Source organism: Diabrotica undecimpunctata, chromosome 8 (assembly GCF_040954645.1).
Source record: "Diabrotica undecimpunctata isolate CICGRU chromosome 8, icDiaUnde3, whole genome shotgun sequence".
NCBI lineage: Eukaryota > Metazoa > Arthropoda > Insecta > Coleoptera > Chrysomelidae > Diabrotica > Diabrotica undecimpunctata.
In genome coordinates, this window is record NC_092810.1 from 55,523,794 (window position 1) to 55,540,792 (window position 16,999).

A 16,999-nucleotide genomic window follows, 5' to 3' on the forward strand; every position below is an offset into this window, starting at 1 on the left:
ACGTCGGATTGACGACATCAAGCGTATCACCAAAAATTGGCAACAAAGAACACAAAATCGTAAAGAATGAAGGAGTTTAAGGGAGGCCTATGCCCAGCAGCGGACGTGATAAATTAAGACTGGATGACGATGATGATGATGATAATACATCTTCACCCCATTTTAACATTCGCTAATTATCTATGATTCTTTTTCTGGTTTCCGAAGTGTTCAGATGTTATGAGTCTCCATATCTAGTGATCTCAGATATAAATTAACACCACGATACAATTTGAGAGTGTTAGTAAGTTCCTGACATTTCGTCTACGACTATCTTTCTCGAGTATCTCCGCTATACATGCATGCCGCTATAGTCGTGTGCTGCTATACTCGTGTGCTTCTCAGGATCAGTCTTTTGGATTACAATGGGAAGTCCGTTGAGCCCGGTTATTGCAAATTTTTTATGGAAAATTCTAATACCAAACACTACAATTAGAAGCTAAAAATAGAGTTGTGGTGGTTTTGTTATGTGAACGTCACTTTTGTGAATCTGAAACCATAAATTCTCCTTGCCCTCAGATTTAGTTGACCATGGACAAAGAAAACAACGAACATATTGCATTTTTAAATGTTTTAGTAGAAAAAAAAATCGAAGGGAGAACTTGGGCACAGAATATACTGAAAGTCAATGCAATGACTGTTATTTAAACAACAACTCGAGTCAAGCTATATAAACAAAAGAGAAGACAAAACTGACATCTAAACAGCTAATGGAAAAAAGAATAAAGAAACAAATGCTCATATGGTATTCACTGGGCCCATTCATTCAACGGGCGCTTGGTAAGAAAGAGTATAATAGGGGAAGTCTAGGAGTGGCACCAATTGATGCCAAAATGGGAGAGTATAGATTAAGATGGTTGAGGAATTTTAAACGACCAAACGCTTATCACCTAATATGAAGAATTGCTGACTTGCAAGTTCCGGGAGGAAGTAGGAGAACAAGACCTGGATTGACATTTAAGCTGGACGTGTTGGTAAAGGCGATTGATATTGGTATGACCCAAAATAGAAACTTATGGAGAAATGTAATTAGTAAGCCCACCCTGCATAGTCAAAGACAAGTATGATAATGAAGATTAGATTACTATCCACCGATATTCAGAGATGTTATCGGCATTCGAAAACGTCTGATTAATTTTAATAGTAAAGAATAGAGTCTAACGGCCGGTTTCCGAAACGTTATTCAAATCTCCAATCATGTAATCAAGTATCAAATTTGATCAATTGTTAACAAGCGACAGGTTTCCGAAACGAAAATTATGGTAAAATTACGTGATCACCGATTATAGATTATTTGACATACGATTTTACATGGAAACAGTAGAATCGATTGTAATCGTTTATTATTTCTATACGAATTGTTCTTTATCTTGCTCTAAATTAAGAAAGTAATGTTGCTGTTTCACTTTACCATCATTCCTGTTTATGTGTAATCTGCATTCTGAAAATCAACAAACAAACATAACCTAACTAACTAATAATTTTGTGTCATTTGTTAATGTTTACCAATTTGTCATTTATCATCTTTAATTCTTAAAATAAACCTTTGTAACAATATTTTTGGGTTCTTTCTAAACAACAGCTTTTTATAAAATACCTTAGGTTTATGTATCTTACAACGTAACCAAAGATTTTATTTTATTTACTTACAACCATTGGTACATAACCAAAGATTATAAGATTAATCCTCCAAAAATCTCAGATTACCTGACAAGCTAGTATGACAGAAGTTTGACATAGATAAAACGATAATTAGCGTTTCGGAAACCGAAAATACTTCTGACAGGCTGTTAATCATCGATTATTTGCTTGTTAGATTAGTTAATGTGTGTTATGTGATTGATGTTTCTGCAACTCAAAATGCATTTAATCGACTTTTAACAGTAGATTACCTAATTTTGATAATGATCAGCCTTTCGGAAACCGGCTGTAAATCTAACCAGCATGCGGCACTCAACATTGCGAAATACAAATATTTCCATACTACACCCGCAGATTCACCAAACACGTCAATAATCGATAATCCCGGGAGGCTTTCTTAAGATAACTTTGAAACAACTCAAAATATCAAAATGGACGAAAATGCAATGTATAGGGAATGGATTTGAGTTGCGTGTGTCCTTATCCTGATCTGATCTTCCAAGTCGTCTAGCAGTTTGCCGATTAAAGAATCAGAATTCCACAGTTGTTTCGAAACCATAATATCGCTTTCCCCCTAAATACTTCTGTTAGTGCTTTTATTAATGCATCGTCTTGTATCCGGTAACAGTTTCTGAGCTCGTGTAATCTCTCTAAAAATTCTGTGGAGTCTTTGGACCCGTCAAAATGTAAACCCCATTTTCTATCTGTGTCCATTATTTGACTGTGATCATTTTCCATTTGTCTATCTTACGTCACTGGAATTTCCGGTCCAGCCTTGGTAAGTGTGTCGGTTTTTTTTTGAGCGTAAGTAGAGGGACATTCTTGATCGAAGATCTTATGTTTTTAAAGTGCCTAAGTTAAATTTTTCTTTTTTTAATTTATATATCCAGCGTACCGTTGCATCCGTTATTTCTAAGCCTACCGCTTCTTCTGAGTCCAGCATAGTTTGCAGATTTGTTTATTTAACTCTGTATAAATGTCTTAGACCCTTTTTAAATAACTGCTTGGGCGCCACTGTGATGATCTCGGGTAATGGCAGTCGGATATAGAATTCGTTTTTAAGATATTTATTTCGAACTAAATAAAGTCTATTTCTCATTATAAATATAACGTCGGTGCATGATCTTCCCGACGTCAAAACTTGTTGTTCTTTTGCTAGTGTTATAATTTCATTCACTTTATTTGTTATCACATTGGTTGTTAATTTTAGTATTGTGTTTAATAAATTAATTCCTCTGTAATTTTCCGGGTCCAATTTGTCTCCCCTTTTGAAGAGACGTGTTAAAATGCTTGATTTCCATTCTTGACTAATTCTGTTTTGTTCTATTATTTTTTGGATGAGTTTTAGTAGTTATTTGGTCATATCTGGTCCTATGTACTTTAGGTTTAGGAGTTCTTTTAGTATTCTGTCCTATCCTGGAGATTTTTTGTTTTTTAATTTCCTTAACGCTTCCTTTGCCTCTTCCTCCTCAATATTTATTTCTTCGTTTATCGTCACCTTTGGTGTTGGTGGTTCATTATCTTCACTTTAGCAAATAGGGATAGAATGTAGTCTGCCCATGTTTCCTTCTGAAAGTGTTTCATTTTTATTAGTTCATTCATCTCTTTTCTTTGTCCTCTGATCATTCTCCATATTTCTTTTTCTGTTCCGTAGAAGTCGTGTTTCATCTGTTTTCAGAACCCCTGCCAGTGTTCCCTTTTTATTTGTCTAACTAAAGTATTCGTGTCATTTTTGATTCGTTTATAGTGGTTCTCTGCCTGTTATATTTGTTGTGTTCTGTATCGTAAAAAGGCTTTCTTCTTTTCTTCACATTTTGTCTTTACTTACTCTCTAAACCGGTTTCACCAGTTATGAATACTACAATCGCCCCCCCCCCACCCAATTAAATTGAAACAAATAATGAATCTATACAAAAGGTGAGTATCCATATTTACTTATTTTTACATTTCGTAAAATGATAAATGCTTAATGTGTGTAAAAGAATTGTTAACCTGGTGTCCCTCACATAATTTCTTTATGTCTGGCTCAATGTTGGTTAATAACAACCTCAAATCCCCTCTTTCTATTATGTCGAGCCTATTTCTTTGTCTGTTTTTCAATATACACACAGAACTAAAACCTTTCTCCACTAGATATGTTGTGGGGAATGCCAATAATAATAATTTGATTGCATTCCACAAGATTGGATACACTTCTTTTATTCGCGGCCAAAATCTTTCGTACCCATACTCCCGAAACAAACTTTCAATTTCAACATCATGTCTCAAATCAATCAAGTTTTCTTGAAGACAAGAACATACCGTTGAAACTTCCACGCTGAAAGGATTGATAAACCAAGTTGGCACTTTCAGACTAGTCAAATCTTGGAATCGGGACTGCAGATCTTCTTTCAGTGTTTGAAGGTGGAGGCAGTATGTTTGAAGATCCTCAGAATCACCACAAGAAGATTTCAAGTTGGGGAATTTGGTGCATATTTTCTTCTCTCTCTTCTCTGCATATTTTCTTCAAAAATAGATAGTTTGTCAACGAATGCTCCGACTACTCTCTTCGCTTTGGCCATATTTATGTTCTTCCCCTGTAGTTGCAGGTTCATTTCATTTAATTTTTGAAAAATATCTGATAAGTAACCGATGTCATTTCGCTTCTCTTGTAGTTCTGTACTCAGTGTGGGGTCAGTAGTATTAAGAAATTCAATAACAGTATCCATGAGACTGAAGAAGCGCCTTAAGCAATTGCCTTTAGAAAGCCAGCAGACTTATAAACAGTATTATTGCTGAGAGGAACTGCATATGTTACTTGGCTGGCCAGACTGGGTCCCAACATAGTATCAACTATCTCTTTGACAGCTGGGAGGATGAGTTCTCCTCCAATTGTGTGCGGCTTGCCACTTTTTGCTATTAAGAATGATACCTTGTAGGAAGCAAGTAAATCCTTGTCGTTTTTCTTGGTAGCTTTTGCAATCAATGACCCAACAGTAACTCGCCTTTCATACTTTGCCTTGAGCTCCTGTAAACGAAAGAAATACACATTCACTTTAATTATTATAAGTAATGGTAATAAAGTTTAAAAAAGGTTTTCTTTCAGTCTGACTTTCGGTAATAGAAAGTAAAAATAATTATAATATGTTGATACCTAGGTACAGTTACGATCACTAAATAGTTTACACTTTAATTTTTACATTGTAATACTTTTGACGTAAAAGGTGCTTTTAAACGGAGTAAAAATTTAAAAAATAGGCTCCTAGATACGTAAGTCTGTAAACTATTCAATGATTGTAACTGTACATGGAAAAATTACATCCTACAATCAAAAGACTTTTACTCACCGCAAAATATTGGACGGGTTTGTCTGACTTCTCTGGATGAATCCTCTTCAAGTGATCCATAAGACGAGGCGGCTTCATGGATTCGGTTGACAAAGATTTTGCACAAATAAGACACAATGGTAGATTCCTGGCAATTCAATGAATCCATATTTCAAATACTCCGTTGAGTACTGCCGGCACTTTTTTTTAGGTACTGACATTTTGAGAGCAAAACAAAAGAGTAATTAATTACAACTTATTGAGAAGGCAAAGAATAAAAACACTATCTCGCAATTCTCAATAAATAATTATATTGCCACGCGTCGACGTCTCTGTCCGAATTCTAACATTGTGACTAATAATGATTCTAATATTGTGACGCCTCGTGTTCGACAAGATCTGTGACTAGACGAGATGTTTGTGTTATTAATACCTGCATTGGTATACATATATTTACTTTTTATTATCCTATGGATATCCGATCGAAAGTATTGTATTTTTTTTCTCTTTTCTTATTTTTCTTAATTACCCATTTCTCGTTTTCCGGATGCTAAACGCCCCCCTTATCGCCCCCTTTTCTCTGTCGCCCCCCATATCGCCCCCTTCGCTCTATCGCCCCCCTGAATATCTCAAATCGCCCCCCGGGGGGCGATCGCCCCCAGGTTGGGAATCACTGTTCTAAACCATGGGGTTTTCTTTTTTGATATGTTAGTGTTCCCAACCTGGGGGCGATCGCCCCCAGGTTGGGAATCACTGCTCTAAACCATGGGGTTTTCTTTTTTGATATGTTAGTGTTCGTTACTTTCCCCCCTCTCTGTTATTGCGTTAATTATGTTATTTTTTATTTTTTGCCAGCTTTCCTCGATGTTATCGTTTTCTAATATTTCATTCCCAGCAATCTTCCCTGATATTCTTTTTCTATTTAAGTATTTCGTGGATCCCGTATTTGTTTGTTTGTGTTGGCGCCGCGCGCCGCTCTCTTGGGTGTGAAGCATTGCATGATTATTCTTCTGTTACATAATACTAAGCTATGGTCGCTACCTACATCTGCTGAGTTTAGTCATCTTATGTCGATTATTTTTGTTGGATGTATATCTCTGTCGGTTATAACAATCCATCATAGATATTTGTGCACGGGTGTTATTGAATGTATATTTCTGTTGGCCTTTGGTGCGTTAGTTCTCAAAAACGTGTTATTTATTCTAAGTTCGTTATTCGTGTAAAAGTTTATCATCGGTTCTCCATTTTCGTTTTTGACAGTCTCGTTATGTTTTTGCTTAATTCTGGGCACTACTTGCTTGCCTATTCGAGCGTTAAAATCCTCCAATATTATCATCTTCCTCTGCCTTGATCTACTACTCGTTGTAATCTGTCATTAAACGTTTTCCTTGTTGTTTGAGATTTGTTGTTTTTTCTGCCATATACTCCGATGATTTCAGGGTTTCCTTATCCACTCTTATCTTTGCTGTTACAGTCCTTTCTGATATGTATTGTCACTCTTTGATGCGATTTTGGTACCTTTGGTGTATTAGTAATGCTACACCTTCTGTGGCCCTGTTTTCAGTTGCTACTCCACTTTAGATTAGTATGTATTCACCTGATTTTGATTGTCCTTTTCCTCTTTTTTATCTCCTGTAGAGCGCAAATGTCTATTTGTTTCTCTTTCGACAGTTGGGTTATTTATTGGTCCCTTGAGTTGAGCGATCTGATATTCCATGTAATAATTCTCATCCATGGGTTTTGGATATTTTTCGCTTGTCTTTATGTCTTGCCGTGCTCGTGTTCATAGTATCAATCCCGTTCCGAGGCTGTACATTGTTTCTTCGAGCAGTATTCGTATATAATATGTACAATAAAATAAAAGTACGAATCCTAGTAAATAAATATTGACGGCGCTGCAGTCGGCTGTTGATATATGCGAAAAATAAATATTGGTGATCCAAGGATGGATAAGGCAAAGGACGATATTTTAGTGAATACCTAAAATCCGAGGAAGACAAATCAATCCGTAGTCTAGGTTAGAGGTGACCGATTCATCACTACTTGATAATGAACAAGGAGCGGAAGCGATCGATCAATACTCGATCGCTTACGGGAAGGACGGTTGGTATTTGATCAATACTCAAAGACCCGGGGTGGGAGCTCGTACCACATCAGTACTACGGGTTGAACTATTAACCTTCCTCTTAAAAGCATTCTTTTCGGGTTATAAATAATGTAAGGTCTTAAAAAGCGCAAAAAAAACCATTTTCACGACTCGATAACTCATGAAAAATTAATTTTTAAGTTTAGCACTCATCAAATTAAAATTAAAACTCCATTTTACTAGATCTCGAAGATTGTTAACAATAACTTTATAGCAACTCATTGTTTTTAATTGTTAATTTCCCGCCGAACAGAATTCAAATGTGTCAAATCCACATAAAAGACATTTAAATTTTCGCTGGCATCGAGCAGTTATTGAAACTTTAAAATAACTACTATTTAGCACGTATAATGTCAACACGTACTCGCCCGGTGTGTGTAGAAATAGTAAATTGTTAAAATAGGTTTTAACTTTCTATTTATGTGCAGCTTTTAAAGAAAAATGCACCATAGAAAAGTTATGAGGACTAAAAGTTGGACAAAATCTACGATTTCTCGACTTAAAAACTTTAATAACTTTTAAACTACCTATAAAATTTTTATTTATTTTTAGGCGTTGTAAATTAAAATATTCAAATTTGAAAATTTATTTATAAAAAAATTGTTTATAAAAATTAATACCACTTTTATAATACATATTCGTATTCAGCAAAAAATTTTACATAAGGTAGAATAGTTTTCAACTATCCACCCTTACATGCATACAATGCTACTATCAGTAGTATTAGTCATAGTCATCATTATTGATCCTTTAAGACATTCAAAATAAATGTATAGGATACGTCACTACAGAATTTGGTATAAAAAACATTAATGTGTACACAGTAAACAATATTCACAGTGTAAAAAAAATTGACAAAACATAAAATATATAAAATAACATTTTTACAAGTAAAATATGAAGCTATTGCAGTTTGTCCTCAAGATATTCATTTATAGAATAATATGCTTTTCTTAAGAGTAAATTTTTAACATTTTTTTTAAATTTAGAGATAAGTGGTATTTCTTTCACAGTTTTTGGCAAATGATTTTATAAGGTCAGTCCCATATATCTGAAGCAATTTTGAAATTTGGATGTTCTGTGTTTAGGAACTCGTAAAGATTCAGCACTTCTTGTATTGTAGTAGTGATTGTCTGAATTTACTGGAAATGAATTGATTTCCTCTTTGACATAAAGTAAACATTTATAGATATATAGGCAGTAGAAAGTTAAAATTTGATGTTTAATAAAAACTGGTTTACAAGACTGTTGATAATCCAAATTAAAAATTTTACGGATAATTTTTTTTTTGGTTAATGAACACTTTGTTACTATCTACTGAGTTCCCCCACAAAATTACATTGTAGCACATGTGGCTGTAAGCAAGGCTATAATAAACGTTCATTAATGCCGAGATGGGTAGTGTGTTTTTAATTCTAGATATAGCATAAAAAGCTTTATTCAATTTCATGTTCACTGAATTCACTTGCTCTGACCATTTGAGATTACAATCAATGAATACACCCAAAAACTTTGTAGAGTGAGTGGAAGATAACATATTGTTTCTATCGTGGATGGTTAAGATATAGTCATATTTAGATGAGTTGTATGAATGAAAATAAATAATTTGCGTCTTGTCAATGTTTAATATTAGTCTGTTGGTATTACACCAGCGTATAAAGCAGTCAACAACAGTCTTCATTGTCATTTTTAATTCCTCTAGTGTACGTGCAGAGACTATTAACAAGGTATCATCAGCAAACATTGATATTATAAGTGCCCTTATGTGATCTGGTAGGTCATTAATAAAAATTAGGAATAATAATGGTCCCAGCACGGATCCCTGTGGTACTCCTTTATTTGTCGTGTATGGTTCTGAGCTTGATTCTTTCATCTTAACAACACTCTTCCTGTCACTTAAGAAATTTATTATCCATTCTAGAAATATCCCTCTAAAACCAACGTTATATAATTTATTGCGAATAAATGTTATGTCTAAGCAGTCAAAAGCACGTGATAGATCAAAAAATAGTCCTGCCACGTGGTTTCTACTATCTAATTCATCATAAATACGCTCAAACAAGCTGCATGCAGCCGTGAGTGTTGACTTTTTTTATCTAAAGCCGTGTTGGGTTGGAGTTAATAAATTGTATTCTTCTATAAAATTTAACATTCTGTTGTATACAACCTTCTCTATTACTTTTGAAATTATGCTAAGGACAGATACTGGTCTATAATTTGAAATATCATGAGGGTCATTCTTTTTGAAGATTGGAATAACTTTTGCCATTTTAAATATGGATGGAAATTGGCTGGTTGTTATTGAGAGATTAACTAAATGGGTTAAAGGAATCGATATATGATCACTTATCAGTTTTATTATTTTTACAGATATGTTATCAATACCAGTACTAGGCTTATTTTTTAGTTGATCGATTGTATTTTTTATTTCAATTGGAGTTACGGGTAAAAAGAAAAATGTTTTGTTACACATTTTTGAGGTAGTACAAGAAGAAGGTAACGATGTGCCAAAATGAGTTTGAAGATTGTATTCTGTAATTGTAGCAAAATATGAGGCAAACGAATTAGCAATATCACAAGACTTGGTAATAATTTTATTATCATAATGTAGAATAATATCAGACCTGTTCTTTTGCCTACCAGTTTCACTGTTTACTAAATTCCAAATTGTTTTTGGTATATTGTAAGATTGATTAAGTCACTATGAAAGTTTTTTTTAGTATTTATTAATAGAGAATTATATTCTTTTTTTGCCTGTTTATAGGTATCTTGAGACTCGAGACTCCCTATATTTTTTGCTATCCAGTGTAGATTTTTTAGTTTTTCACTAGCGTGTCTTATCTCATTTGTTACCCATGTAGCCTTATTTCTTTTGTCTGCTTTATACCGTGTTTTTATTGGACAATATAAATTTAGATTGTAATCTAAAATGCTAACAAATGAATTTGTGGCATATTCAGCATTCAATTGTGAATAAACTTCATCAAAAACTGTAGAAGAAATCCCTGCTTTAAACATCCGCATATTTTCATCTGACATATCCCTGTAACTGATGGGTTTTTTATCTTTTTTCGATACTTTATTGGCTTGCAAATTTACACTAAGTGAAAATACTTTATGGTCACTGAAGTGACCCTCTAACACATTTGATTTATAAAGATGTGGTTCGATATTTGTCAATATGTAATCCAATTTTGTAGATGATGTTTTACCTACTTTATCTACGAAAACTCTTGTAGGAGCCTCAGATGTGACTCTCAGATTATAACTAACTAAAAACTCATTAAAAGATTGCTTATTATTAGACATGACAAGATAATCAATGTTTAGATCCCCACAAATATAAATATCATGATATGACTTACTGCATAGCTCCAATATATTATGTAATTTACACAGAAAACTCTGAACTTCTCCTGATGGCGAACGATAAACACTAATAACACAAATTTTCCTATTGGCTATAAACAGAGAAATCGCACAGCACTCACACACCATTTCTTCACTTAAGTTAGAGACATCTAATGTTTTGAATTTAATATCAGTTTTGATGTAGATGATGGATCCTCCATGGATATGGAACTTTCGACAAAAATAAGCGGCGATGTTGTATCCATTCAGGGTCATAAATTGGATGTTTTCTTCAGTACACCAATGTTCTGATAGACAAATTATATCGGGTGTTTCCTGCAATGTTAAGACTTCAAGTTTGAGTAACTTGTTTGTCAAAGATTGAGCATTTAGTTGCAATATTTTTAAACAACTGTCTGGTGATGATAAAAGTAACGTTTCTCTTGGATTTACTTGACTAAAAAAGAGTCTGGTCTATCTTCTCCAGTTGACAGACCTCTATTATGATGCTCTCGATCTAAGAATCTTCTTCCTAACCTAAAGTTAAATCGTTCAATGCCAATTTTTTTCGGCCAAAAAGCAGGATTGTAAATTTCTTCCCTTAAGTCAGGTAGTACACCTATCATAAAACATTGATTATCCCTTCTTTTATGGTCAGTTGGTAACAATTTTACTTGTATATTCTCACAGTTTGTTTTAGTTATTATGAAACTCTTGATGTGGTCCTCATTTACACTATCCGGAACTTTTGAGATGAATAGCCACAATTTTTTGTCTGGTTTTTCGGATTTTCCATGGAAATCCTTATCACCAATTCCAGTTCCCATTATTTTCTTGCGTCTTGTTGTCACAATCTGATATCCTTCATCGTCGGCTTTATTCTCTGAACTCCCTGTTGTGATATGATTAAGATTTATTTTTGTGCTTTCCTCATTCTTAACAACTAAATTTGTAATGTAGTCACATGTTTGTTTGGTTTGAATTTCCATTAATTGTGCATTTAATTTGTTTGCAGTAATTTTTTAAATGCCCTGTGTATTGGAATTCCTTTCAACATGTTTGGTGTTTTTATCATTAAAATTTTTATTTGAGTCAGTTTCATTGTTTGTTTTGTATTTAGAATTAGTCAACTGGACACTGGCCGTCTTATCTTCATTACCTTGAGTTTTTATTAAACCCTCATTAACAGTTGAGTTGGGTTTTTGTGAGATTCTGGTTCTGGTTATTTCTGATTTCAATAAATTTAATTTTTCCAGCAAGTGTTCATTATTTGATTTTAATAGATTATTGTTATTTAATAATAAATTGTACTTATCATCTTTTTCGGCTAACAGCCTTTTTAACCACTGATTTTCTATCGCTATGGCACTAGATGATTCGATGGGTTGTCCATCACTATTTTGGCAACAAATTACCCGTGGATCTCCTATCTTGAAGAATTTCACTTTGTTTTTCACAGCACATGAGATGTGATAACTATTTCCACATACTATACAAACGAGTATTTTATTAGGCTTAGTTTGACAACATTTAAATGTGTTCTCTTCAAAATCTACCTCTTTTACTACAGAGAGAGGTGACGGCACATTTTTACTTTCCGCCATCTTGGATGAATATGCTAATTTGAGCATATTATTTGAGCAGATATATTTGATCTTATTTTCATATTTCTTCTAAAAATTATCCAGGATAAAGATCTTTGGGCTGGTTTTCCAACACTTAAGCTCATTTAGCAGTACCGTGAGGGTGCAAGTGTGGTATTCTACAACACGCAGTTTACTCCCCATGGATTTATAGAACTTAATGGACGTGAATATTTGATTTCCTACTGTAAAATATTTAATGCTTGTAATACAATTAAAATATATATATGTTTTTAGGAATTACATGCAACTTGTCAGAGCATGCAACAGAGACTGGTAGAATTGATAAACAAAATTTCCAACGATGGGATGTGTGAAGAGTTGCTCAGAATTAACGACGAACTCAATAATCTATTTTTAAGATATAGTAGATGGGAGAAAAATAGAGATGTCGGCATAAAGCAGTCAGCTTCTGCTGTGCTGGCCAAAGCTATACCTCCAACTACCAAACCACCATTAGAGGCCAGCGATAGCCTTATAGATTTTGACGACGATATATCTAAGAATTTGAATGGATTAAGTAAGTATCCCGCTTTTAAAAAATATTTATCTAACTATGTGAACATAAAAGAAACTCAGTTTTTAATTTCCTTAATTCCTTTTTAATCTATTTACACACTAATAATACGCATTAATAATAATAAATACATATAGTATATAAGGAATTGGGTATAAAATACTTATTAAAGATAATATAGTTTTATTTTTTTGCTAAATTAGTTGAATTTTATTTTATTACAGCTCTTACCCCGAATAAGGCCGGAGGAGATACATCAGCTAATAAAATTGACAAAGTACCTAGTGATGAATTTGATATGTTTGCCCAATCTAGGAATGTTACTTATGAAAGTTCCAAGCAAAGGTTGGTGTAGAGTGAAAACAATATTGAATAAACATAATGAATTATTTTTTGTTTACAGCGGAAGTACCTATAAAGATAATCTCAATCCAGATCAGATTTCGGGAGGCTTGAGTGCTGTTGTAACTCAAAAGAACCAATCCGTGAGTTTTCTTTAAACTTTGCTAATAGTTGGAGAACGGAAACGAGCACATAAAAATAAAATTATAAAGAGCGACAATATTATCTTATCACGCAGATGATGACTCGATTTCAGAGTTGCTCTAGCTATTATAATTTATTATTTATTTGCATTTTGCCGCTGTAGGGCTCATTATACATGTTGAATAAAGCCAATCTGTTGGATATGACATTAAAAATTGTTACCAACATGTCGATGTTGTCATCTTCCAACAGTTTTTTGGCTTCCATAGATGTCATCCGGTCCAGGGGTCGTATTTTCGAATTCATTCGAGCATATTTCGCATACGAAATTGGAAAAAATTCGCTTAAAATTTTTTCGTGTACGGCGACTCGAATGGGTTTGAACCATTCGAATTTCGATGCTAATATACCATCAAAGTAATTGTTGTCATTTCAGTTGTCACTGGGCCCGTGTACGTCAGATAAGATTTCAGGTGATAGTTTTTAATCGTTGTTATATACAGTATTTTTACATTGAACTTTGTTTTTAATAGCAGATTTAAATAATTTTTTAATAGAAAGGAATATAGTTAATGGCCTTGCAGAGGCGGAAATATTCGCGGAACGGAGAGGCAGAGTTTACCCTTCCTTTCTAACCCTCTAGAGGATTATTCGGATATACAATTTCAAAAATTATACAGATTAACAAAGCCCCTCACAATGTAGTTGGTAGGTTTGAATAGCTCTTTTTTTTTGTTCGGACGACACCGAACCAACATATTTTATGCCCTTTTTTTACTCCTTTCAGCTAATTTGCAAGAAAATAATTGTTTTAGATGACAAAATCACCATAAAAAAGGTTAAGTAAAACTATCAATTATTCTTCTTTTTTTATTATTTGAGTTTTGGTTGTTCGAATTTGTAGTGTTGCCGGTGCAAATTCTTTTCGTATATGTATAACATTTCGAAGGACGTTCAATAATACACATTAGTATACAAAAGTTTTCATTCGAATTAACCCGTACACGAAAAAATTCGATTGGATTCGAAAATATGACTCCAGGAGCCTTGCCTAGCTTTGCTGCTTGTATAACATACTCCACTTTGTCACGGGGGGCCGGATAAATTTTCGTGGGTAAGATAGTAGTTGGGAGATTCGGTCTATTATCCTTAAAGAGGGACGAAGCATACTTTCTAATAAACTATAAATAGTGTATCAATTTGATTTTATTATTAAATTCTTGATAATGAAACCTACAACAATTATTTGTAATTATTTTATTTAAATGTTATCGTTCTCCAACTATATTTTAATATACGTGGTGTTTTCTCTTTAAGCTTATTTGTTTTATTTTTCTTCAAAATATGACGTTGCTTTATATGTTGCGCAGAATCCAGAAGATCTTGAAATTGATGAAATGGCAGGTTGGCTAGGTAGAACGGTAAGTTGCTGTTAGGATTGAATACAAAAATAACGTCACTAACCTCATTGGCATACGTGTAGCACCATAGTTGACTAACTTTTTTATGTTCTCTAAGTCTTATTTAAAATTATAGTAATTTTAATGAAGATTTCAACAAGTTCATAGATACGTTATAATTTAATACGAAGATATAAAACACCATTTTATGGAAAATGTGTCTGAATAGATGATTCTGATGATTAAAAATGCCTGAAAAGTTCTAAATGATTTAGAATTTAGTACATAGGAAGGCATTAGTGACATACAAAGATGGAACAAATGATTCATTCAAACCATAGACCAAAAAGTAAACAAAGTCAGAGGTATAATGGTAGAGAGCTACAAAAGAAGGAAATCAGAAATAAATTTAGAAAACAAATAGAATGACTTCCAACATAAAGACCAACGGCCTAATTGGTAATACCAACAGACAAACCAACAACACAAAAGAGAAACAAAAATGTTCTGCAAGTAAAAAGATCATTTCTGAAACAAAAACTGAGCAATATTGAAGAAAATTTTGTAAATAAACATTGCAGGAATAAAGAGGTTAAGAATAAGGGAAGTCATATAAAATTAACACACAATGTCAAATATGAAGACGTTCTGCAATTATTTTCTGGTGGCATGTTTAAGTTAAATATTGTTTTATGTATATGGGATTAAACTATAATTGATTGTAATGAGAATTAGATACATTTATTTTGACGTTTCGATTTCCAATGCGGAACGTTTTCAAAAATTTTTTAAAATAGGATTATTAGACAATGTACAATGTAGACAATTAACCTGTAAAAGTGTAATCTAACCATAAAAAAATAACATAACATGTAATCTTAGACATTTAATACTTAGGCTGCGTTCTGCAGTCTAAACCCATTCCCCAAGTGCGACAGAGAAAAAAGATACGTGTAGTCCTTGCATCTCTTTCTAATGGCCGGGGCTTATCGACTACGTGACCTGCCCATTACCAAACAATCTCCAGTGGGATGATCACGTGGTCGATAAACCCCTTCAATTAGAAAGATATGCAAGGACTTCTCGCTTCTTTTTTCTCTGTCACACTGGATGAACGGGTTTAAATTGTAACGTGCAGTCTAGGTATTATATATCTATGCCATCATCAGCTATATCATCATTTTTACAGGTTATGTCTGTAAAATTTTCAGATTGGAAATCGAGACGTAAAAACGTATTTAAAATGTAATTCTTATTACAATCATTTATGGTTTAATTCCATATAAAACTATTTAAAATCAAAAATGACGAAGAGCAATGAATAGGAACGATATATGATGAGCTAGAATGGTGGACAAGATATTTTTAAAGTGTATTAAATGAGGAAGAACACAACCAGAACATGAAAAAGAAATGAACGACCAGTACGATGAATTGCTAATACCAACAAATGAAGATATTTTTGGTATTATAAAAACCGTAAGAATAATAAGTCGTCTGGCGAGAGTGGTATTATACCCGAGATCCTAAATCAAGGGGAGAGATGGCTTGGCTTGGCTTAAATGGAGAGAGACTAAATAAATGAATAGCAAGGTTTATACAACGAGTATCGTCTAACGAACACATTCCAAAACAGTGGAAAGAAGCTATTCTATTTATGGTGAAACAGCAATAACAACCATCGCTCAATCGACATAGATGGCTTGGCCATATAGCCAGAACGAAGACCGATATAATCCTAAAATTATTAATTATTACAGAAGCAGATTCTAAAAGAGAAAGATCTAAAAAAATCTCTAAAGTCAGCGAAGGAAGATTATCTTTTCAAGAAGATAGATTAATGGGGCTTCGTTTCCAGTAATTGACACTCAATCTTTAAAGATAAGCATGGCAAAATGATTGCGTGCAGACAACCAAACACCAATTATGATAAGGATGCGCGAATAACGTATTTTCGCGTTCAATTACCGGACCCTTACCACGTGCGAAACGATTGGTTATTCGGCATTTATTTAGTGGCGTATCTGCGAAGTATTAGTTATTGCTACGTGTTAGTTAGTTAGCTACCACTGTTCAATTGCTGCGATTTACTTAACCAACACTGCTAAAATGGCTAAAATGTGCGCGACGAAACTTAAGTCGCGTTTACTATAACTGATAGATGCCCGTTGATGGAGTTGTGAGTAAATTGTTATTCTAAACGACATAAAGCTTTTAAAATTACTTATTAAACGGGGGGTTTAATATGGTGAACGTGTGTTATACGATGGCTATCTTTTAGAATTTTACAAAACGTGGGAAAGAATAATCTTTTGAAACGAATTATTTTTTTTCTTCAACTTTTATTAATTTTTAGAGTTATAGTCGATTTTAACCCTTTTATACAATGAGAAACCAAAAAGACGTTAAGCTGTAACTTAATAGAGTACATGCAAGGAAATTATATACTCAATTTGGGGGGATTACGTGGC

General features: G+C 33.6%; 1 protein-coding gene across 3 annotated transcripts in view; it reads left to right on the top strand.

Annotated features, from left to right (window-relative positions):
• Positions 1 to 16,999, top strand: part of LOC140447580 (TOM1-like protein 2) — a 64,195-nt gene that overhangs the window by 30,943 nt on the left and 16,253 nt on the right. For 2 of the 3 annotated variants that reach the window (XM_072540310.1, XM_072540311.1), the window contains exons 5-8: positions 12,363 to 12,645; positions 12,867 to 12,987; positions 13,046 to 13,127; positions 14,499 to 14,549. In XM_072540310.1, coding sequence (XP_072396411.1) covers positions 12,363 to 12,645; positions 12,867 to 12,987; positions 13,046 to 13,127; positions 14,499 to 14,549 — 537 coding nt within the window. The remainder of the gene's footprint in view (positions 1 to 12,362; positions 12,646 to 12,866; positions 12,988 to 13,045; positions 13,128 to 14,498; positions 14,550 to 16,999) is intronic. The other variant, XM_072540312.1, reaches the window with a different exon arrangement.